The sequence below is a fragment of the Oxyura jamaicensis genome, chromosome 5 (genome assembly GCF_011077185.1).
Source record: "Oxyura jamaicensis isolate SHBP4307 breed ruddy duck chromosome 5, BPBGC_Ojam_1.0, whole genome shotgun sequence".
NCBI classification, from domain to species: domain Eukaryota; kingdom Metazoa; phylum Chordata; class Aves; order Anseriformes; family Anatidae; genus Oxyura; species Oxyura jamaicensis.
Window position 1 is genome coordinate 52,955,178 of NC_048897.1, and position 24,358 is coordinate 52,979,535.

Sequence of the window (24,358 nt, forward strand, 5' to 3'; positions counted from 1 at the left end):
CAGACAAATATACCAACAGCACACTCAGACATCTCTTTTAAAACATCCCACTCTCAGGTCCTTGGATGGTCCTATCCTCCCTGTACGCCACTGCAGTTCTGCGCTCCATCTGCTTCCTGCCTCAAAGTCCTCTGGTTTGTCCTCTTAGACTGCTAGTCACGTTAATTATTTGGCTAATTCATTACAACTTTGTAGATACTAATTTAAATAAGACAATTTCATATCACTGAAGTCCAAACCGTCTTGGAGCTTGCACACGTTGCCTGGGGACATTTCAGAAAATAAAGCGGTCCTGGGACTCTCATCCCCTGGCACACTCACGTCTGATTTCGTGTGGCTTGGGAACACGCGGCACTGACCTACTTATTGCTCGTAGATACTTCATCTGCCTCGAGATTAGCCATGGCATTTTCCTGAACCGCTGAGATACTTCTGGTAGTTTGGCCCTGGGTCGCTCAGCAGCGCGTTCGCGTCTGTCAGGAGACACTCAGATACTTTGCTTTAATGGGCAATTTGCTGATGGTTATCCTTCTGAAATCTGCTGGAGTGCAAGGCTGAGGCTAAGGTCCGATTCCCTTTGCTCTTTATCATCTTCTCTTGGGTAGTGTTATTGAGAGCCTCGGATTGAATTTTCATCTCCTTACTGCTGATTTACCGCCTGAACAAAGATGCTATCGCACTGATGTCTGTTTTTGAAAATTGCTTTTAAACCATGCAAAAGTAGAGAACAGTGCTTTTTTTCCCCCCTTTTTCTTCTTTTTCTTTTAACATTTCAGCATCACCCAGACCAGCCGTCTTACTTTCCCGTTGCCTTCAGCAGGGTGCACGAGAGCCTGGCAGCAGCGGGAGGGGAAGCCGCTGCAGGTGCCCCAGCAGGGACTGCCCGGGGGACACCCGTGTAGCACCGGTAGGAGTTTTGCTGAGCTTTGCACGGGGTGAGCACATGGCTGTAGCGACCGCATCGCTGCCCAAGCCTTGTGCAGTTTTGGTTTATTCGGCCCCTGCTAGCTGGGCTACAAGTGTTCCTGTTCTTCAAGGTGTGTCAGCAAGACTTTCAGGCGTGAACTGGCCCAGATTTTCTTCCCTCTTGCCTTACAGGGGTATTTGGGTCTTGTAGGAAAACTAAGAGCCAATGTTTCTCTGCTTTTATGTGTGATTGAGGAGGAAGCTTTACTGAAAACTCACCTGTATTTGGTGGTGCCGCTTCCTGCAGAAAACCAAATTAAAAAATCAAATCTGATTTAGAAAACTGAAAAAAAAAAAAAGGGATTAAAAAAAAAAAAAATCTGTGCTGTTTTCTTGAGAAAATACTGTGCACAGCTAGAGAATTTCTGTCTCTTCTTCGAGGACTCCATGTAAATGAGTGTGTTGTCAAAGCACAACTCATGGCTGATCTGCTAAAAAGGGATCAGTAATGTTGGGCAGCCCCTAAATGCTGCATACAGAGGAAGGATGTCGGGCAGAGCCTGGCCCCTTCTCCTCGGCAGGCACCGAGGGCTTTGCCCAGGCTGCCTGGCGCCTGGCCCAGGGTCAGGCTGCACAGCCCTGCTGCTGGGGTCTAAAGGCTGTTGGTTGTCCAGAAGGTGCTGCTTTTACAGGTGAAGCTCCAGGAGCTTTTTCACCATGAATATTTATTTCCTACAGCCTGCACAACTTTCAGAAGGAAAAAAAAAACACCATTGTTTTTACAGTGAAAAAGAGCTACCTTTGGTACCTTTGGTATTTGCTGTCCTGAAAAACTGAAGATGCTAGCGAAAGAGAAACTTTTTTTTTTTTTTTTAAATCTAACCCTACCAAGTCACTGCTTGGCACACGGCAGAAGTGGCTTTTTAACAGAATTAAGAAGAAATGGGGGCCTTCAAAGATAAGTGAAGAGAGGTTAAACCCAGTAAAATGGAATATGTTTTCTGAAACATTGCGTAGTTCAAAGAAAACCTAATCAAACTTCAGAACAGCTCCTTTAGCACAAGAAAACATCAAGGCCTTTTTTCCTCAGCTGCAGAATTCATGTCTGTGCTAATCTAAGTAATGTCTATGTGTCCAGAAATGAGGACCCATGAAACCTTTTAACAAAGGATGTATTTTTCCCCTCGATCAGTTTTGTGCCCCACGAGAACACACGAGTGCTCTGGGCAGGGCCCTCTGGACACAGGAATGTGCTTCCTGGAGTGGGTGGAATTGGTATTTGGTAATTCAGCATAAAATATGCCAAAGGACCCAGGGCAAAACATAGCTAAATTAAATACAGAGCTCGATCCAGGGCGGTCACCAGGTTGGTGTCTTCCTTGTAGGAAGGACGTGGCCATGGGCCCCCTGCTGCAGGAAGGGGCACACCGATTGCACTGGAACACACGGGCTTCTCCCCAAAGCCAACATGGAATTAATTGATTCAGGATTAATTTTTTTTAAGAGCAAAAGCAGAGGAAAAAGTATTTTTGGTTGTTTGATTTCAATCCAAATTTGCTTTCCATTTTCCATTAAAAACATAATCAATGTTATAATCAAACTTAGAACAACGTTACTCGCTTGATCCTTGCAATGAATTACGTGCAGCTCTTTTCGATATGCCGGTTCCCTTATTGCATCTTTTATCCTGCTCTGACTCCACTGCTGGCTCCTGTGGGGTGCTGTGGTGGGGAGGAGACAGGAGGGGCCTCGAGAGCCCTCCAGCTGCGTTGCTCGCCCCGCAGAAAGCCGCGGGGTGCCCCGTGCCCTGACTGTGCCACCCTTTAGCTCAGCAGCAGGGCAGGGTGCCAGATCTCACTCTCCCCAAGGCCCCGCACAGTGCTTACAGCATTTGCTGCTTCCCCCAACGCGACCATTTTCCTTGCTTCCTTTCAGCTTGAATGTTGTGGTGCCAAAAAAGAAACAAAATTGTTTAAAATACCTAAACTAACCTTTTTTTAAAAAAAATATTAATAATAAAATAAAGGGTGGTAAAGATACTGGACCTATTCTGAAGATTTCCCCCCGATGTAACAATATTGCCATATAAAACCATTCCAGGCTCTGACAGATTATGATTAATCAACGTAGGAGCTTATCTCCGCAGAGCAGAACGTTTTTGGCACTAAGAAGGTATTGATAAAACATCTTCAAGCCTGAGCGTGTCCCGGCATAGACAAGCCATAAGCGCACGCCCCATTAATGAGGCTGTGTTCTGGCCAAGTAAAGGGTTTTATGTCCCTTCCGAAACCTTCAGATGACTTTTTGCAATTAGAAATGGAGAATTACTTTAAAAATTGCACTTGTGTATGAATGTGCAACAGAGTTGGCTAAATGCGTGGTGCTGGTGTAACAGACTGCCAGAAGGACTGCGGTTAGCAACTCGAGGACACGCTTGAAACAGGCAGGGCACAGCGTGACACCAAAACGTGGCAAGGGAGAGAGGTAATAGAAAAAAGAAGAAGCAAGAGAGGGTTTAAGTTGGAGAGCCATGACCTAAAATCCTGTCTGAAGGCAGACTTCACCTCTGGATAATGCGCTTCGCTCTTCTGGAACAGAGCACAGTCCTGAGCATTGCTGCAGCTCGGCTGTTTCCGAGGAGTAACAGACAGGTTAAATTAACTGAAGTCCTCGGAGACCTTTCAGCCACGCCGTATCGCTGGCTTCCTCGTGGCAGCAGGGTGCAGCACCACTCTAACAGTCACCTGCTCTATTAGATCGGGAGCTCTCATCTCGGGGATATGCTCCTGCCCATCACCCGGCGCACAAAATCCGAGCATAAACCGCCAGGTTTTGGAGCCCCGTTCCTCGAGTGCAGGGCGTTCCTTCCTGATGCCCGGCGTAGCTGATCATTTGCTCACAGGCAAGATCCAGGGCTTTAGCTGCAAAAAAACAGATCCTGAGGATCCGTGCTTCTGGAGGGCTGGCTGCCGGCCCTATGGGCCTGGTGAGGGCATTTGGACCTCGCTGAGCTGCAGGCAAGCCATGCGAACACGTGCTAAGGCCTCCTCGATGTTGATATAAAATGGTATAGACATCTAACGTTGTCTTGCAAATTCACCTCGGTTCCATTCCGCCGTAAAACAAAAGTGAGAATAATTTTGTGTGGAAGGGCAATGCAAAACACAGTGAAAAAATACTGGTATGATTACACCTCCTTCTGCATGAATTACACGGTGTAGCACGTAATGTTATAATTACATCCAACCAGTTAAATTCTGGGTCTCTGCAAGTCCCACTGAATAGGCTGAGAATCTGCGGGGAGACACTGTAACATCTTTCCTTTGCCACTTTTCGTTTCTGGGAGCCCCAGGTGCAGCACTGCCTTTGCGTTTGGCTCATTCTCACTCCGGCTCATCCGGAATCACTTGCCTCTGTTTTATTCTCCAGGTTGATCCCTACCTTGTAATTCATTTTCTAGCTGACTGGTCCTACCATTTTCTAACGGCACCATGACATCCAGTTCTTGCCAAGGCTCTCTTTACAGATCTTTGAAGATGATGCAGGTTTATAAATGGAGAAGATTTGTTGAAATTGCATGTCTTGAAAACGTGTTAGCAGCTCGCCGTCTCATTTCTGAAGTCGGCTTTACTGATACCTGATCTGAAAGTTGAGTTTCTTCAGTGGGCAGAGCTTTATACAAGGTTGCTTTAACCGCATTGGGTTGGAAATCAGTGATTTTGCATTTGCGGGTGGTTTTTTGTATTCTTGCTTTGTGAGCGTACAGTTTCCTTTTGTGAGAGCTCCTTCATATGTCCGGAAATTATTTGGTGCTAGTTGGCTACCAAGAAGGCTGTGCAATAATTCCAAACTCTTCCATCAGTCCTGTTTCCTGCTGACCTCTGGGACCATAGCGAAACGCAGAGTGGGACTGAAGGACCCAAGCTCCGCTGCCTTGCATCGCACGCTCTGTGCTGCCAAGTCTTAGCCAGCAATTCAGCCGTGGTGTTAAAACTAATCCAATTAGGAGTGAAGGGGCATTAACGAAGTAATTACCAAAGTAATGCCCAAAGCAAGGGGAAGCCCCGTCTGCACACATGCCCCTGGGGAAGCCAGAGGTGGCCGTATTTTTGTCCTTGGCCATGGTAAGTGCAGCTCTGCTGTCTCTGTTGGCCAAGCAGCGAGGCTTCCGCAGGAGCCACGCATGAGCCGGTGCAAAGGTACCCAAAGCGCTGCCAGACGGGACTGTTTCTTCCAAATCCTCCTTTCTTAGAAGGAATTAGTGTCCAAAACAGTGTCTGGAGCTAACTTGATCCACCCACCTCCTCGCTGCTTTAAAAGCAGGCGGGCTTTGTGGTGTCAGATACACACTTAGGGGCTCTTACAGAGATGAGCAGTGATAGCGAGCTGGAACAGAGGTATGTTTGTTAAGTGAAGCCAGATTACACGTGCAAGCCGTTACATTATCTGCATTTTCATCCTTTTTTTTTCCCTGCCGCTGTGTGCAGACGTGTTCATAACTGCTGTTCTACTGAGGTTTTTTCCTGCATGCAAATAGCTTATAATTTGCCAGGCCCGCTTACATCAAAGCTGCGGATGCCTGGATACAGCAGGGATGTGCAGGGCAGCAGCGACTGAGGGCAGAGGCACCCATTCAGCAGCGCTAGAAGCAGGCAGGGGCTGTCTCCATCTCGCAGACGAGTGCCTGAGCACAGCTGGGGAGATGAGCCCCCTCGGACCCGTTTCTCCTGGGCTTTGTTGCGGTGGGCACACGCTGGCGTGCTGCCTGCTGAGCTCCCCGCGTGCACCAGAGGTGTGCCAGGTGCTCTGCGGGACGTGTGGGTGCTTTTCTTGGCATTGGAAATATTGGTGTCTCGAGGGACAGGGGTGGAAAACTGTCATGGGGAGGTTGAGTACGTTAATTTTTCCCTTTTCCCAGTACAAATCCATGCCATGGGCAGTGTCCTTCCAGCCTGGATGGAAAAGCTCTCAGTTTTGGTGAGCAGACATGAGTCTGAGGCAGGGCCTGGATGGGCAGAGCCCCGTTAGCAGCCGTGAGCTGTTAGATTTCAGGATGGAGAGAGCTGCCTTTCGGTACGGCAGAGTGAGTGGGCTGACTTATTGTTAGAATTAATTTATTTCCATGTGAAGACATCCATACAAACTACCTCTAAATCCTCACTGTCTGTAGCACTGCTTCTCTAAGGAAGATTTGATTACAAGCTGACTATAAGTTATTAGCTTTCCAGTAAGTCTAAATGAATGTTACAGGCTATAAACTGACTGTATAAGTTATAATCTCTCATGTAAAGCTTAATGATGGTTGCAGTAACATTTTTATCTTTCTCAAGGACGGGAGAAAATTTCTTACTGTGTCACTGATTGCAACAGCCTCCTATCCCAGTCCCACGTCTCAAGTCAAACTGGCAGCGTGGGATTTTATTTCTGTTCCCCACCCAGTCTGTGTTTTCCAGCGCAGTCTGTTTTCCAGCACAGGAACCGTCATGGATGGCTGGGAACTTCAGGAAACAGTAGAAGACCATATGCCACTTTATATTCTTGCCTGTGTGGTCTTAAAATTCCTTCTGAAGTACCACTGCCATTTAAAAAACCATTTGTCATTCATCTGCTGGGCACAGCAGGTATTTGATTTTAATTAAAGACCTTGGAGACCGTGGAGAGCGTAACAGTGCTACTGAACCCAGAGTGGCTCCGAAAGATGCGCAACAGGAGAGACAATTTCCAGAGCGCACAGAGGATCGGTGCTGTTTTGTTTCCTGCTGAACTCTCTCCTGCTGGTGGGGACCGCGAACGAACAGGAGCTTTGCCAGCCCCAGCAGCAGGTTGCGGCAGTGCCCCAGAGCAACCCGCCCCGGGCAGGCAAAGGGCAGGCCCGCAGGTACAGCCAGTTCTCGCTGTGCTCCCAGGCTTTTTCGCCCATCTGGTCCAAAGCCCGCTAAAGGCAGTGGGTGCTGAGCCGGTGACTGCCTCCTTGACAATTACTTTCCCGACTCGGCTGAAGCACAGAGGTGAGGTTTGGGGTATTTATTTCTCAGCAGCGCGGCAAGCAGTGCCACGCGTGGCCTTTTACCAAAGGGGGCGAGGCGCTGTCGCTGGGCCCCCAGCGTGCTTTTGCTGTCAGCTAGGAAGAGGCGGAAAATGACGTGAATTAATGACAATCTGGGGCCAAAGTCTCACCGTTAAGGAGTGGAGGGAGGGACCATCCGAGGTTCTCACAGTGGTGCAGATGTATTTATTTTTGATCTAAGACTTCCACGGGGGAAGAAGAAGAGGAAGAAGAGTTAGTCACCCAAGAAGGGCAAGGAGGGTGAATGCAGGGGGTGGCCCCGTGGGACAGACTTCTGCCGGCTCGTGCTGCTTGGTTTTAGGTGTGCTGCTGGGAGCTGCAGGAAGTCCTGGTGAGCCAAACCTGCCTCTTGCTTTGCTGTGCAGGAGGAGGAAGGCAAAGAATCACAGCACCCAGCCAGCTCCCTGCTGACCATGGTGTGCTTTGGGCGATGGGAATCATAAAGAGGAGTGGAGCCGCTTTTGAATCAGAGGGCTTCGGCTGGATGGAAAATCAGCATGTGTGCCTGTGTGATGTGAGAGCTGTGCCTTGGTTCTGGGGCGGCCTGCAGCAGCCACCTCCAGCTGTATGTACCAGGAGCTGGGGAGGTAGGGCAGGGATGGGGGGAAGGTGCCTACGTGGCTCTGTATGCCCAAAGAGGAGAGCTTGTGGAGCCCTAATTCATTTGGGAAGCACTGGGGAAGCCTGGCCCAAGCACGGGGATGGAGCAGGAGCTGATGGCCTTGGCTGTGGGGCAGCCGTGGCACCCAGCAGTGGCAGAGGGTGCTTGGGGTGCTCAGGGTGATTGGGAAAATGCTTCCTTGTCTCAGCCTTGCTCCCTGGTCCCAAGCCACGTGTTTCAGCAGGCACCACCAGCTCCCCTGCCTCAGCCCATCCTCAGGCCGCGGCGTGCTTCACATGAGAGGTGGCACAGCGCTGCTTAGCCTTAGTGTCAGGACAGCCTCCAGCTCTCTGCGTGACACCGCCCTCCTTCCCGCACCCTCCTTTGGTTCTCAGGTCTTCAGCACACCATTCCCCTGTGCTGGCAGCTCCCGGTGGGTTCCTGCAGAGTTCATGTGGGTGACAGGAGCGGTCTGCGTTCGGGTCTGCTGCATTTTGTGTTTCGGGCACAGACACGGGCAGCGGGCTCGCGTGTGCACACGTATATAGGGAATATGTGTAGGTGCAGCTGTGCAGCTGTGCAAATAATAGCACAAAATTATGGCAAGTGTGAGTATGCACATGTGAGCTTGCAGAAAGACCACCAATAAAAAGAGGGGGGACGGGAATGAGCCTCAGAGACCGATCTAAACTGGATTTTGTTGTCCCCCAGAATGTCACCTCACAAGTCATGGGGAGCATGGGAGACATGTAGGTGATGGAGGGGTGGGGGGGTGGAGGAGTACAAGTGATGGAGGGGTGCCCTGACCCTGACCCTGATCCTAACCTTAACTCCTACCCCTTCCCAGAGGGCTGACTATTGAGGCACGGAGTTGGGCTGCCCAAAGAAGTAGTAGAACAGTGCAAGTCATTGTGCTGGGCAGCACTACCACTGCACCGAGTGTTTAGTGTTGGCAAGCCCCTTGGGAAGAGAGGGGAGGTGTGGGACAGCGTCGTCCCCAGGCTCATGGTGCTGGGAGCAGCGGGCGTGTGGTCTTCTGTTCCTGCAGGAAGGAATTCCCTACAGCAGCAGCCTCACCCACCTGCTTAGTGGGGATTATTTATTATTAATGCTCTTCATTGGCTTTAGAACTACCCCAAATTGAGATGCCTCCCAGCTGCTCGGCCGAACTGCTGCGTTTTGGCTTAGGCTGCTCTTCCTGGGAAGCAGAGCCCAAAGGGCAAGGCTGCAGTTGTTACACGAGCCCCGGCTCTGCGATCTCTTCAGGCCACACCTTCCAGCCCTCTCTGCCCCATTCCTGTCAGATCAGCAGGTATCGGTGTTAATTTTATCATAGAAGGACAAATTCCTACTTCAGAGGTAAACAATACCTGTCCCTGGACGTGTCTCTTTAGGGTGGCGTAGGGAATGCCACGTCTGTGCTCTTTGCCATCAGTCCTCAAGCTTTGACCAGGCAATATCTCAGAGATGTTGTGCAGACAAAACCCACAATGTAGCAGTACAAATGGAAAGATGTGAGGCTTTACAGAAGGTTCCAACTGAGAAATATTGTCCCCAGGTAAGTGATGTGAGGGTGATGGTGGCTGCAAGCAGGGAAGAGGGCGTCTGTAGCTGCACCACTGGAGAAAGAAATCAGCCAAGCTTTTGGTTTTTAGCTTTAGGTTTTGGTTTTAGTTTTTAGTTTTATTAGAGAGAGACTGCCATGGAAGAGAGTGATGTGAAGAGGTGTGACTTTTGGTGTGAAGCAGGTAGTGTATGAAATGCAGAATACAGAAGGAGACTGCAGAGGGAGCCTGTACATGGTGTGACAGAGCAGAGGACCCTCAGAAAGCCACAGCAGGGACTGATCTGCAAAGCAGAATGGGCGCTCAGGGAGGGGGAAGTTGATTTTGTTAAAGCTGTCTTGAAATTAGAAGAGGAAAAGTGTAGGCAGCTGGTCACAGGCTGGTTCAGGAGGAGTTCCCAGAGGGACTGAGGCTATTGGAAAATGTGCTTTCACTTCTAAGAGCGGTTTTGGGGAAAAAAAATATATATATATATTTATATATCATAAAGAGACACTTTTCCAAATGTTGAAACACATTCCTTTGTGCTGTGCATCCTCAGCTTGTGACTCGGGCACCTGTCGGGTTGGGGCGGATGGGGACGGGCAGGAGGGGCAGTGGCAGTGGGCAGTCCGAAATGGGACTGTGGGGAGCGGGGGCACAAGGCATCTGTGGGAGGTGCCCAGGGTGAGCAGGTCAGGAAGGCGAAGACGTATATTCCCTTTCTTGTATGCAAATAATGAACAAAGTATCTCTTCTTTCTTATTGAAAATCCTTCATAAAATATATATCCTGCAATAAAACAGAGCATGATAATGGGCGGCATTTTCATAAACTTTGTTTCTCGCAGTGTTTTACACAGTTAAATATATTGTTTTGCTTAGGATTTATACTCTTCATGCATTTTAAAGATAGAAAGGTCTGGAGCTGAATTTGCCAGATGGGGAAGCATTTGTAAATCTCTGATTTTATTTTATCTTTCCCTAAACATTTATAGCTGCTGTTATAAAGTGCAAGACACCCTGATCATCGCTTATATTGAACTCCTTGTCATGTTAAGTTAAAGTGCATATGTGCTACCAATATGGAACGGAGATGGCAAAGATGCTGCATTCACAAACCATCTAACGCCAAGCAAATTAGCAGAAATAGATATGAAGATAGGGGGAACATAAACAGACAACTCAAGGAAATGGTTCCTTCAGTGCTGTCTGCATGTCTACTAAAGCTGTCACTGCCACTGGTGCTGTGCCTGCACAGTTACTACTGTTTGTTTCTGCATGACAAGCCAGCATAAACACTAACCCGGCACTCTGAGACTCCATCTGGGGTATGTAGTCAGCTGCTATAATTAGGGAGAGAATGTCGTTGTTCATTTTATTGCCATTGCTTGAAATCAGTGGGTTGTGTTTGCATTCATTACAATTTAGATTTGCAATGCATGTTCTGGATTTCTTATTTTACTTTGGAAGGCATGTATTGGCAAGTGAAATAAAATATTTCTTTCGGGAGCTTATTTCATTTTTCTAAGGGATAAATGACTGAGTGAGGTGAAAACAGCCAGGGAAAGGTCTCCTGTGACTTGTCAAGGAAATTCTCTAGAAGGTACCAGCTCAGGACCCATGTGAGTGAGCGCATCAGTTCCCTTCTCAGGACAGCACTTTGGCTTTTGCTAAGATCTCAGTGATGCAGAGGGATGTGGCATGACTTCAGCAGTAAGCAGCAGCAAAGAAGAGGCTTTTCTGTTCTCGTTTGTTTTCTGTGAATCAGTTCCCTATTGTCTGCCATACTATTTTTGGCCTTTTGCTAGCAGAGAGCCGGTAGATAATATTTGAGATGTACTGCCTGGAGGAATCGAAATGCTGTGTGCAACAAGCTGCACAAGAAGGGCTCTGCAGAAGGGCTCTGAGTGAGAGGGGCTGTTCCTGGGGAAGAGCCGTGCATTTGTTTGCCACACTGGGGCTGCTGACAGATGATGCTTGTTCCTCTGCCTGATCCAGCCTCGGAGTCATTATGAAATAAGTAATTACTGAAACTAAGCATGTAACTTGATGGCTCTTATCCATCAGAAATTAATGATGTTTTAACACTGTCTGTTATAGTAACTTCTTTAATATTGATTAGCTGCTGTCACCGAATCCATACATTAAAAAATATGCATGTCTTCTGCTGGTTTGGTCAGCGTGTATGAGTGCAGCTATTGCACATGGGTTGAAAAACCGAAGGTTGTTTAGAAACATGGCTAAATGCATCAGTCCATTGTGAATTAGTGAGCTCCTGGGGAAATCCTGCTGTAACCCACACCGGGCTGGCAAGTAGGATTTCCAGCTGAGGTCCCCGGGTTTGTTCGGCCCCGAGCAGAGCAGGCCGAGGGGAGGCCTCATGGCGGCCTGCAGCTCCCTCACAGGGGAGCGGAGGGGCAGGCGCTGAGCTCTGCTCTCTGGGGACAGCGACAGGACCCGAGGGGACGGCATGGAGCTGGGACAGGGGAGGGTCAGGCTGGGGGTTAGGGAAAGGTTCTGCACCCAGAGGTGGTCGGGCACTGGGACAGGCTGCCCAGGGACGTGGGCACCGTGCTGAGCCTGCCAGAGGTCAAGAAGTGTTTGGACACCGCTCTGAGACACAGGGTCTGATTTTTGGGTGGTGCTGTGTGGAGCCAGGAGTGGGACTTGGTGATCCTTGTGACCCTGCGGGTCCCTTCCAGTCGGGATATCCCATGGTTCTGTGACTCCAATCATTTCTGTCAGTCAAGCAGCAGTGCTTAGGGCTCTAAGTGATGATGGTGCTGGAGCTGCTGAGGTGTTCTTGCAGCCTGCTTTGTGCCCTGTTCTCCAGCTCCGTCTCAGGGACACTGCTGTTTGTCGTGGTGAGGCTCCATGCTACACGGCCCCCGGTAGTGATGTGGCCTCATTAGAAGGTGGCTCAGATAAGTGCTCAGTGAGATGCTGTCGGCAGGCAACAAGTTTGTTTTCCCTAGGAATATTCTCGTCTACCTTTTCCCTAGTTGGTTATCCATTATATGAAGAACACCTCAACAATTCTTGTCCCACCCAGACATTTAGGAACGGCTGCTCAGAAAGGGCCTTGGGAGATCCGTTCCTTTGTGCACCACTAATTAATCACAGTCACATCCTCAGAGCAATATTTTTTGAGATCTGGTATCACATCTCCCTGAAGTCCTGTTTCAGACTTTCATAGAATCTAATGTGTAGCAAGTTTTAACCAAAGATATTCTCCAGCGACAGGGGACAGAGCAAGATACAGTCTAAGAAAGCCTGCCTCCGTCCATAGCCACTGCCTGGAGGTGGCTCTGTGGGTAGGATGTTCCCCTGGATGCTGTCTGTCTGGCATGAAGCAGAGATGCAGAGAATCCAGTAACGACCAGTAAAAAGCCATTTGCCCCCTTGAAAGTTGACACAAGAAGGAAAAACTGCTGTTCACCAGAAATAATCACAGCCCTCCATAGTGTTTCTGCACTTCAGAGGTTTCAGCAGGGCTGGGACGTGCTCTTGAATCCAGATGAAGGCAGTGGTCAATTGGGTGCTGGGGCTTTTTTTCTTCCCCCTGGGCTAACCTGAGGAGGGAGGTAGGTAAAATCCTGCCCCACCCCGTGCCCAGGAGGGCAGTTTGCTGTAACCGGTAACTGTTGGCTTCATAGGCAGACACATTCGGGTTGATGGAACAGCAACAGCAAATGCAGCAGGATGTGTAATTGTGCTGGGTGGCCTCTGCCAGCTTGCTGGGGTGGAATTCACACATCTTTTAGCTACGTAGCCTTCGAACACAAGCAGTTGGTCTGTTTGTGCATCGCTGTCTCACGCAGGGGCCAGCCCAGATGAGCAAAACCACACTCGGCATTACTGCTCCTTCCCCTGCTCCAGCCCTCTGCCATACACAGCCACAACCTGCTGTATTGTGCACATGCAACACATTCAGAAGGTAAAAAAAAATAAAAAATAAATAAAAAATAAAAGTTTTGTTAGTGGTGGGAAGGAAAACAAATACTATACTCTGCATTAAACTGTGCCGTGCCTCCTCTGCCTGGCAGAGCCCCAAGCATCACAGTTACTCGCACTCCAGCAGTGTGAGCACAGAGGGAGGGATTAATTAAAGCTAGTGCATGTTAATGGAGCTCTAAACCTGACTGCAGATTGCCTTAACAGACACAAAGAAGTGCCGTGGCATAAACCCTCCTCCTTCAGGACTCCCAGGAGCAGCGGGGCAGTGAGAGGCTGCCCTGCCCAGGGACGTGGCCGTCCTGGCTCTGCCGTGCAGAGCTCTCCTTAGGACCAAGGACCCTTCCCACCGTTTTTCTCCAATATAACTAAATTGATGCGGATCTGTGGTCCCTCCCTGGGCTGTGGGAGGCCAGTCTGCATCAAAATTGCATTCAGATGGTCAGTTTGTCACAGGTACGGCCAGTGAGCTGAAGCCTGGTGAGGTTTGGTCCCAGAGGCAGTCTGAGCTCTGCCTGCCTGCCTGAACAGTTGTAATAAATCCAGCTGCACAGGCTGAAGGGAGGGAGAGGAAGGTGACTTCTGCTGCCTGTGCTTGAAAAGGGCAAATGATATGAGCCAGGCAAATGTTTCCTATACTCAGAGCAAAACAAGGGCGGTTGCCTTTGGAAGTTCAGGCTGGTGTGACTGGGGGAAGAAGGGCAGATGGAGTTGGAGCTGGCAGCTTCAAGTGATGCCCAGATGGGCTATGAGCAGCAGCAACCTCACGCTCTGCGTGCTTGAGACACCTCTGCTGGCAGGACATACATTGGCAAGCACAACCAGGGCTTGGAGCTGGCTGCTGAGCTAATCCTTAATGCAGGTGGTTTCCTCTAGGTAACCTGCTGTCTCCGCACACTCGAGTCATGCTGAGCCAAGGGCTGTTGCTAGCTCTGTCACATCCTTCATCATCTCTTTATTTCTATTATGAGGGAGAATCTTTGCTGGACAACGTCTCCTCTGGAAATGGAGCAGTTGGATGGTGGTGGGTCTTGGTGATGTGAGCTCTTCCATGGCCATGTAGACTGCCCGCGTGCCTCGTAGCTCCTGCACCATCAAAAGCAACATCTGATTTCTGCATAGGCTAAAACTCTGCCCAGCTTTCTTGTACTTCTGAAGTGTGCAAGTTAAGGACTTAATGTTGTGTTGTTAAATTTTCAGCATCTCCATTCACACCAGAAATCTCTTCTGTTAGGAGGGATTTAGAATAATGCAACTCTTCATGAGCCCTCATTATTTCTCAAAAGGTGACTATGTTGTTCAAGTGCCTGTATTGTGACAAGCGTCTAATTATGGATCCTTTTTGTAGACCCCCAGAGATGCCATTATGTCCACCTGCAGTACAAGGGGGAAGCTTATCATTTGCATTCAGCGTGAGGTTTTTTTCTATTATTTCCACTGCACATAAATAAAGAAAACAAATCTTATCAACCAGCGATCCTCTTTCCATTTATCTTACTTTTCATTTCTGAAAGCAGCAGTTTAGCTTTGCTTCTTTTCCTTGGAGTATTGTTGCTTGCTACTTCAGCACTAAAGTATCTGCTCTAACCTGGTCTAATTGAATGTGCAGCCTCATTGGGCAATCTGGCTAAACTAGCCTGGCTAAAAGGGCCTTTCATCCTCCGGAAAGAAAGGCATGGCTGGAGAGGATGACAAAGGTAAAAGATTATGCAGTAACCACAAGATATTGACAATCTTTTTCGTTTCTCTTTCCCCTTTTCTTGCTACCTTTCTGATCATTGAAGTTTTGAGACATCTACGGCAAAACGCTTCCCATCCATCTCTAATAATATCTTGTGTATTTTGGCACACACGCCGAATGTAAGGAATTGAGTAGTGAATGCATACCCCTCTCCTAGGTTTACATGAGCAGGCAACTCACATCTTCTGAGGCCATCCTGTGTCTTCCATTGCATTTCATAATTACTTCCACTGGCAAAATCCCCACAGAAAAATAAGAAGACCAGGAGTATGAGCTTTGGGATGTGGAAAGACCTCATTCTGCTTCTGGTTTTGTCTAATGCCAAGTCTCTTGTAGACCCTCATGGGAGGATATCATCTGCAAATGTTTCTGTTTTCCATGCTTCATCTCCTTTTTGCGTAACTCAGGTGATAAAATGCCACATTTAGCACAGCAGAACCTGGTTCCTGTTTGCCATGTCCCATTCCCAACAGTATTGCTCTCAAACCATAGGCAGTTCAAAGAAAAAAGACAGAGCCATGCAGGACAAGGATGGACCTGTGCCATGACCAAGTCAGCTTTGACTTGGGGCTTTGATCCAGTTGTATCTGTCAGGGCAAAAACTGGTGGATAACCAAGCTTCCTACAAGTCCAGCTGTAAAAGCTTGTTTTGAGTCAATCCAAACTTTTTTTGCTCTAAGAAACTGAAGCAACATTGTGGTGGTGGTATGATGAGCTAAAAAAAAGATCAATGAAAAATGACTCAAAAATAGAAAGCTGATGAGTGTCTCTCTGGCGTGTGTGTGCTTTTACTTCTAAAACACATTGTTCCTTTAGGCCAAATCCATGGAGAGTTGTGAGGTATGCTGTCACTGTATTCTAAGGAAGCATTGTCTCATCAAAGGTTTTTGGGGCAGCTCTAATTTCAGATGCCCCTAACCCTGCCAAGTCTTCTGGGAGCATTTGTGGACTTGCCTGCAGTGGTGCTCAGGATGGTGCCTGCAGCTCCAGCTATGGCTCTAGCAAGTCCTGTGTCTCTAACAGTTCCTGTGTGACATCTGCTACCCTGGTTAGACGTCTCAGCTACCCCAGTGCACCTCAGATGCTGCTGCATGCCTATGGTTGGGCAACCAGACTGGGCACTCCGTGTCATTCTTGCTGTTATACACAAATCACACTTTATGGGACACACTAGCGGCCACAAAGGCACTTTGCCTGTGAAGATGTCACTTGTATTCATGGATTTAAAAGAAACTCAAATTTAATGAATTCAAATAGTGTTTTGTCATATGCTTGGGGAATCGTGCTTAGGATTTTCACCTTTATAAAGGAAGAAGGCTATAACAGCATCCGGTGAAACGCCCAGGGTGCACTGTGAGATGTCATTTTCCCCTCTGTATCTGTTGTGCAGATTGGGATGTTCTGCTAAGTAATATACATAGTGCTGTAAGTCTGCACATCTGCAGTGTTACAAAAGATGGCTTATGTACATTTTCACTTGGGAGGTGGGAGAGAAGATGCGATGAAGGCAGCAGTCGCTGGAAATATCCATCTTGTATTTCCCAGCTCACAGATGTCATTTTGTATTATTTGTGCCAGGTACAGCAGCTGTCACCGAGTCTTTCCCTGCTCAGTGCAGTGCAGCTTGTTTTGATATCTCTATTTTAATCAGCTGGGCCATGAAAAATTAGTGCAGAGACGTGTTACATCGCTCCAGCTTGGCTTTGTTAGAAGCTCAGTGATTTTTTCCCCTTCCCTGCTCACACCTGGGCCAAGGATGCCATTGAGGAATCAATGATAAAGGCAAACCATTGCCACAACTCTTTTTAACAAGGATGGAGGCTGATAATTCCACAAAGTGTTTCTGGAAGAAGATGTTTAACAGAATGACTCAAAATGCAGGGAGATGAGGGCGGTTACAGGCTGGGTATCAACACTTGGCTCCAAAACTGCCTGTCTGATCATTTTGGTTTCTTTCTTTTCCCTTTTTTGTTGCTGTCTCCTGCAGGCAAAGCCTATGCCCCCGAGTTCTACTACGACACTTACAACCCCCTGTGGCAGAACAGACCCCGTGTTTACTCCTACAGCCTCCAGTGGACCCAGATGAACCCCGACGCTGTGGACCGCATCCTCGCCTATCGCCTAGGGATCAGGCAGGTGAGGAGAGAAATCGGTTCGTGCAGGAAGTCCCTTTTGATGTGCTGACCTCTGTGATGGCTGCCCGGCCTTATCTTATTTTATTCGGTTTTGTTTATTTTATTTTACTTTCCGTTATTTATTCATTTTCCTCCCTCTTTTCACGTTCTGTGAATTGGAGTTGTCTCTCCTCCTTCTGGAAGATTCGCTGACATTTTGCAGGAGCAGTCCTCTGCCGAGCGCACATCCTGGAAACTAATTTGCACATTTCCAGTGTGAAATGCAGAGATTAAAGAGCTGTTCCTCAGGTTTGCAGAGGCTGCAGCTCAAGATACACTGGAAAGATTGCATAAAAGAAGCTTGCAATGAAACTAAACTTTTTATCTTTATGTATCTGTATATCTTAGATTCCATCTTCCATGACAATTAATAAATACAGGAATAGCTGTAGCTTTGCTACCAAAACGTGTAGCGATCCTTGAAAACTGACATCTTCCTTGACCACATTAAAGCTGGTCACAGATGGGCCTTTGTAGATTCGCTATGAACTTATCAGTGGGATTTGGCTCCCGTACGGATGTGTGGGACCAACCTGCTTGCGGAGGAATTGATAGTCATCACCATTAACTCTCCACTTCGCAATTTTAAAAGAAAAATATTGTGTCTTCTTTTAAAGTGATCACTACAAAGCTTGAGTTTTAATAGTCAATTAAATCCAAAGAACCAATTTGTGCATTGCTTAAACTCAGTTATTAAATTGGAACACCTCTCCCTTATTCTGCTTTATGCGGCACCTAATGGTCACGCTTGCGCTTTCCTCCAGATAAGTCCATACAGAATCTCACAAGTCTATGTTCTGAAGGCAACAAATGTTGGTGCCATACCATTTATCCATGATTCTGTCTAGGTTCTGTCCATGAGAAACTCTACAGATACGCCAGACGCTGATGTTGCCAGTTTGGTTTTGGGCATTGCTAGGCTTTCTCAAGGAAAAAAATATATTGTTTGAAATGATGCTTCTTGCTATGGATGCCTCCCAGGCCATCACACTCACCTCTGAGTCTCCTGTTACCCACGGGGCTGCCAGCGTTTGGCAGAGCGAGGTGAGCACTGGCAGAGCAAGCTGTGCCGAGCCGTGCCGTGCCGTGCCGTGTCACGCATGTCCCCAGCTCCCAGCCCGGGCCTGCTGCCATTAAATGAAGATGTTTCACTACATACCTGGGAGAATCCGCCAGATATTGTTTGGGTCTTGTTTTGCACCCTCCCGTTGAGCTTGCCTTTCTTAAATAATACCTGAATTGATTGACTGAGAAAGTGCACGTTTGGGTGGTCAGTGCCTGAGATAATAGTCTGTGCGGGGAGAATAGAAAACAGGGATTAAGACCAATTCTTGAAGATGTATATAGATATTGAAAATCTGAGTGCAGAAGGTGTTTTGTTATCCCACAGTTCTCCTGCTGGGATGAGCTTAGCAAGCTGCAAACCAAGGACCCAAGTTGAGCACGTTGTTGATGCTGAGCGGATGGGGCTTTGCACGGTGCAGCGGTGGAGCTGGCTGGGACAGGTCCCCGAGCAGCTCTGACACCTGGCGGGTGCCGTCTCGGAGTCTGCTTCTGCCTGAATCTGACTCATTTGGAATGAAAATCAGTGACTTTTAATAAATATTTATGCAACTCTTTGCATCATTGGGTACAAAACTGTTCTGTTACTCCCAGTACCCAAGAGGAATTATTAAATTTAAAAAAGAATTTGCTGAAGTAAAAATATATATATATAATGAAATTAGTGGCATTAGGTTTTTTAGCCTTTTTTTTTTTTTCATTTCATTTTAGCTTACTTTTAATTATCTATTTTGGGTGCTTAAAATTAGTAGTTACTTTAATTACCTCAACAATCCACTCTCAGGTTAATCAAAATATGTTCCTTTCCTCTGTCTGAAGTCACATTTAAAATTGGGGTAATTTAGAAACTAGTGAGCCATCCGGACAGACATCCATTACTGCAGTAATTCCCCCTAAAAGATGGGCGATAATTAAAGTTGTTACCTCCTCTGACACCTGCCACAGACAGCAGCTCTCACACTCACTCAGCAAGGCAACTCTGTGGCCGTTTAGTTGGTGCCTCATTTTTTAGCAGTGACTACGGCTGAGGTAAGGAGGAGCAGAACCACGCGCACCGCTCGGCGGCTGGATGCTGGGTCACAGCAGGTGGGGCAGATTCTGCAGCTCAGCGTCCTCAAAGCCAATTAAAGCCCAGCACCGAGAGGCCACCGTCTGTGTGCTGTGTCAGCTAGAAAAGCAGGCAAGAGCCTGTGCTTCTTAAAAAGTACTGTTACAGAAAGAATCCCCAAAATGCAACAACAGAAGACAGAAGAAAGCAAAGTGCTCTAAAATAATTGCTGCTCCTCCTGGATCCTCCCAGGAGGGAGCATCCACCACACACTGCCGTGCCATCAGGACACACTCGACATAGAAACTGCTACCATCACCACGTTTCATGGGCAGTTTGTAGCTTTAAATAAAGACCTGGGGGGAGACCTATAAAATTCTCTTAATGGAAGACACACAGATACCTTAGCTCTGCACAGCTTGCCTTTCTTCCCTGCCTTGCTGGAGGAAGGCAAATGGAACAAAACCATTTTCATCACATACCCTTCCCTGACCTCAGCATGGCCCATCTCTTTGCTTCAGCATCAGTTCCCCCTGCTTTCTGCATGTGCTGCACCTTTGGTACTGGGAGCTTTTCGCCAGTTTCTAGCTTCTGTTGCCAGCAAAATTTCTCAAGACTTTGCTCGTCTGAACTGGTCAAGGCAGAGATATCTCCACCCCTATAGTCCTGCTACATGCCAGCCAGCAGAATTATCTTCCTGTTGTCATAATGCTATATAAGCTAATAATTCCTAGCAGAGCAATTTGTCTTTTTAATGAAGAACCTGGCTATGCCATACTTTATTATCAGGCTTCTTTGCCCTTTAAAACTTTAATTATTAAGAACATCCTTTGTATTGTTTTCTGCAACTGTCTGGCAAGTGCAAAAATGGATCTGAAGCACTCAGCGTTGTATAGAAACTCTTGTTTTCATAAAATGGAATTAAAAAATGCTAATATTACAGGCTTGGAGCTTTTGCCAGGCTGGCAGTGAAGGAGAACACATTCCTGAGCCCAGAGGAGCACATTGTTCCAGTGCTTCAGAGCATCCCTAAAAATGTTCCCACTGGTGAAGGGGAAATTTGAACACAAATTGGAGCAGAAAAATAAGAGATGCATGGAGCAGCGAAGCAGGTCCCTTCGAAATGCTCATTTATGATTACCGCAGTCTTGTATGAGAGTAAGTTGGAAATTAGGGATAGAGAAGGGCGCAGTCAAGAGAAGTAGGTAAGAGTCTACGGTCACTTGTCAAAGACTGTGGGCAATACATTTCCTGCTTGAAGATACAGACCTGACGGCAGGGGAAGAGCAAGTGAACTGAATTCATCTCAGCAATCCAGTCATGCAGGGGTCTGAAAGTGGTGGAGAGATGGGAGGGATAATCAAAAATCTTGGAATTACCTTGTAACTAGAAAAAGTTGAAATTGAGAGTCTGGGAAAATGATCTCACTTTACTGTTATGAAAAACCTCCAAAGAGATCAAACTCTGACTCCAGACTGCTCTGATGAAGTGGCTGCAGATTTCTCTCTGTTCCCAAGTCAAATTCACTCTGAGTGCATTACAATAAAATGGGATGATGGCATAAACAAACCACCCACCTCACCTTCACTTGGATTGGAAGCAAGCAGGCCTGGGAAGACTACTTCTTGTTAAGAAGTCTCCAGAAGCACTTTTTGTGTTTTTTTTTTTTTTTGTTGTTGTTGTTGTTCTTGTTTGGTTGGTTGGTTGTTTTTTTTGTTTGTTTGTTTGTTTTTAACTGTTACCAGCTCTACAGCTTCTTCCACAGGACCACGTCCATGCAGCAGTCACACTGTCAGGTTACTTTGAAGACCCCTGCAGGCCTCATCTGTCTGGTGCAGTGACCAAAATAAGTAGTAATATATTAAAAATACAGGGATTTGGACATGTTTGCCTTCTGTGAGTACAGTGGCCAACCACAGAGCTGTGTGTGCAGTGCCTTACGGCTCCGAGCTCCCTTTCTCAGTGGTGCTCAATAACCCAGCACAGCACAGCCCGCTGCACCTGTGGGACCACTTCTCTCTCCAATGGGGCTTTCTTTAATTTTCTTAATATCCCTGGAAGGCTTCACCTCATCTGAGTCACCAGAACAGTGCTACACATTTCTGTCAGAGCCTGCATCCTGTCACATACCTTGTCACCAGCGGTAAAATACAGGCACGTCTCGGGCCCAAGAGGGTAATTTAACGGTAGGAAAGCACGACACGGAAGAAACTTGTTCAGCGTTTTCAAGAGAGGTTAAAGAAACGCCAAGGGAAACCGCAGTGCGAGCACTAGGAAAGTTCTCTGAGAAAAGTAGAGCTTGGTTTAACGCCAAATCAGGGAAACTAAGAAAGTCGAGATTGGGAGAGGATAGGTGCCATCAGGGGAAGAGGCAATCACAAGGAAAAATAAGTGTCATTTTTCTGCCTGTAGAGTGAAAATGGAAATAGGTGAATGGAAATCATGTATTTACTAAAATAACATACTTAGAATGAAAGCCACTTAGGAGAAATTTATGTATTTTAGCAAACTGAAGGCCCCCACCTGATGGGTAATCGTTTTGCCAAACGTTCCTTCTATCAGGATCGTGGTGCTGGCATCACGAAATCTATCTGTTGCAGAGGGAAAGATGTTTGCAAGCTTGGTGTTTTCTTTTGTTATGCTACAGAAAATTTACAGTAGCAGTACATCAAAATGTATATAAAAATGTGATTCAGAGCCATTCAAGGACAAGTACTCACATCTGTAGTAATTAATTTTAGCAGGGGAAGCGGGAGAGTTGAAAAGGCTAATTCAAATGTATATGGGGATATTTCTAATGTTTTCATGAAACATTTTAAGCATTCTTCTGCAGAGGGAAATAGCTGTCCTGAGGATTTCTTCACAGCATGCATTTCCTTTAGGAAGTCTAAACGAGGCTTTGCTGTTCTCCTCTTATATCTGCGCTTGTGAAATTAGGGACGGAGCATTTAGCAAAAGAAGTAGTGCAACATTCAGAGGCACGATTCTTATTGATTTTCTTGGGGTGGGTAAATTGAATTAGAGAAGCAATGGCTCTGTTTCACAATTTTCAGTTTGCAATGCTGATGCTTGTTATGCTTGTTCTTCACAGAACCGAGGGTTGTCTTTCAAAACAGCAAGCTGAGGGCTGTCATTTGAGCATTGTACCAAATTCTTGTAATTGCCATTTAAAAATATGGCTACTTCTCCCAATTTTCCCATAGATAAGGCAAATGCTTATGCATATTTTGAAAAGAAAAAAACTGGTAAGGTCTTAAGAAGTGAGAGGTAGAAGTTAAACATGTAAATACATCTTTTGCTGTCAGGTGCTGAAGTTCTGACTTTGATCCCACGATATCCTAGCTGACAAAGATGCTTCTGCCTTTATCCACACTCCCTGCCTTGGGTGTTGAGCTGTGGGTCCCCAGAGCTGCTGGTACTCTTGTGTTGGAGCCGGCTGGCTGTGCTTGCTAGCACTGCAGACAGAAATCCCAGGCAGAATGTGGCCATTCTCATTAGCACGAAATTTGCACCATAGAACAGAACTCCTTTTCTTCACAAAAATCTTAGAGCAAAATTTGCTGTAGTCATTGGATCCACACGATTGCTGCCTGCTGGGACTGCCTTGGTTGGGTTTTCGCTTTATAAGCAGACTGAAATAAACTCTTGCTATTTCATTACCAATTTTAATACCTGATTTATATTAACTTTTTGGCCTGGCTTCTTCAAGAAACAAGACCCAGAAGACTGCCTGTGTCTGTCCATCTGTCCTAGTGTCACTCTCAGTGGTTTCTGAACCCAGCTCTTCATTTGGGTCAGATCTGATGGGGAGTAGAGGTGCAGCAGAAGGAGGGCCCCACCAGTGCTCTGACAACAGTAGAAAGACATCATCATGGAAAATAATTGAATGGCAAGATCACATTAATCAAAACAAACAAACAAACAAACAAAACAAAAACAAACAAAACAAACAAACAAACAAACAAAACACTTGTTAACAGGGCAGAGTGTATGAATTCTCTGCCTTTGTAGCCAGGTCTGTGGAACCCCCTGCGGAGCCACTTTATGTTTTTGGTGAACATCTCTAATCCCTCTCTTGAGGAGATCTCAGGCATGCCTGTAGTTCTCTCCCTGTATATTTACACATTGCAGGAGCCAGGGAGCTCCAAGGCCAAGTCTCCTTGACTTTTGCCAGCAACGTGCAAGCAGTAATTTCCTGAAGAACAAACCCTCCCTGGGCAGGAGGTGGTCACCACGCACGTGTGCTCGAGGCAGTGACAGCAACGTAGCCTGAGGCGTTCGCTGCACCTTTTGCTTCCATGAAAAAGAGTAGAGACGTGCTCGTACTCCACACTGTGAGCCAGCTTGTACACTCAGCACTGCCCGAGTCCGTGGCGCTTTGGTCAGTGCACGGTTGTCACACTCGGTTCTCATTTACTCTGGCTCAGCAGGAAAACCTGCAGCATGAATTGATTACTGCTGACAAATGCAGTGCATCAGTCAAACTTCAGGAAAGATGCGGGAGAAAATGGATTGAGCTGAAGAGCAGTTCAGTGAGAGAATTACTCAAGCTGGAGGAATTTATTTCTGTAAACAAGTTACTTGCTTTTGACTGCATTTAAACACTTGAGGTAGGGTAGAGGCTCCCTTTGCAGGTGCACCCACGTGTGCACAGATGCACGGCTCCGGCTGTGAGTGGCGCACGTTTCACCCTCAGCATGCAGCTGGGGGGGGTTCTGCAGGTTGTTGAGCCAGGTGGGCTCCTGCAGAAGCCGTACATTCCTGTAACGCAAGACTGCTTCATAAAAATACCTGTAAGCGGCAACAATGGTTCTGGTAGTGTTGTTTTCATGTGACGTCATACAGTGGCTCATAATTATTAAAGGATTTGCAAAACAGAGCAAGGGAAGTTTGAAAACTGAAGATCTACACGAAAATGAAGTCATATGTCATCAGGCAAATGCATGACGAGTAAGAGTGGTGCCTGGCACGCAGTATGCTTTTCAATATAGTAAAAGATAGCATAAATAACCGCAGCTATAACTTAGTATTTGAAAGGGCCTGAGAGTGTTACAGAAATTTAATTCCAATGTAGGAAGCATTTTCTTTAGTGAAGATAGTTTCAGATGCCTAGGAATGGTTTTGAACTAGAATAAGGTAGATTTAGATTAGATATAAGGAAGAAATTCTTCCCTCAGAGGGCAGCAAGGCCCTGGCACAGAGGGCTGGAACCGGGTGGGTTTTAAGGTCCCTTGAGCACCAGCCCCAGCCGTGGCATCC

At 47.0% G+C, this 24,358-nt stretch overlaps 1 protein-coding gene across 1 annotated transcript in view; it reads left to right on the forward strand.

Moving 5' to 3' along the window:
• The window catches only part of MDGA2 (MAM domain containing glycosylphosphatidylinositol anchor 2), a 320,012-nt gene that overhangs the window by 256,066 nt on the left and 39,588 nt on the right, over positions 1-24,358 (forward strand). The window contains exon 10 of the mRNA XM_035327104.1: positions 16,803-16,951. Coding sequence (XP_035182995.1) covers positions 16,803-16,951 — 149 coding nt within the window. The remainder of the gene's footprint in view (positions 1-16,802; positions 16,952-24,358) is intronic.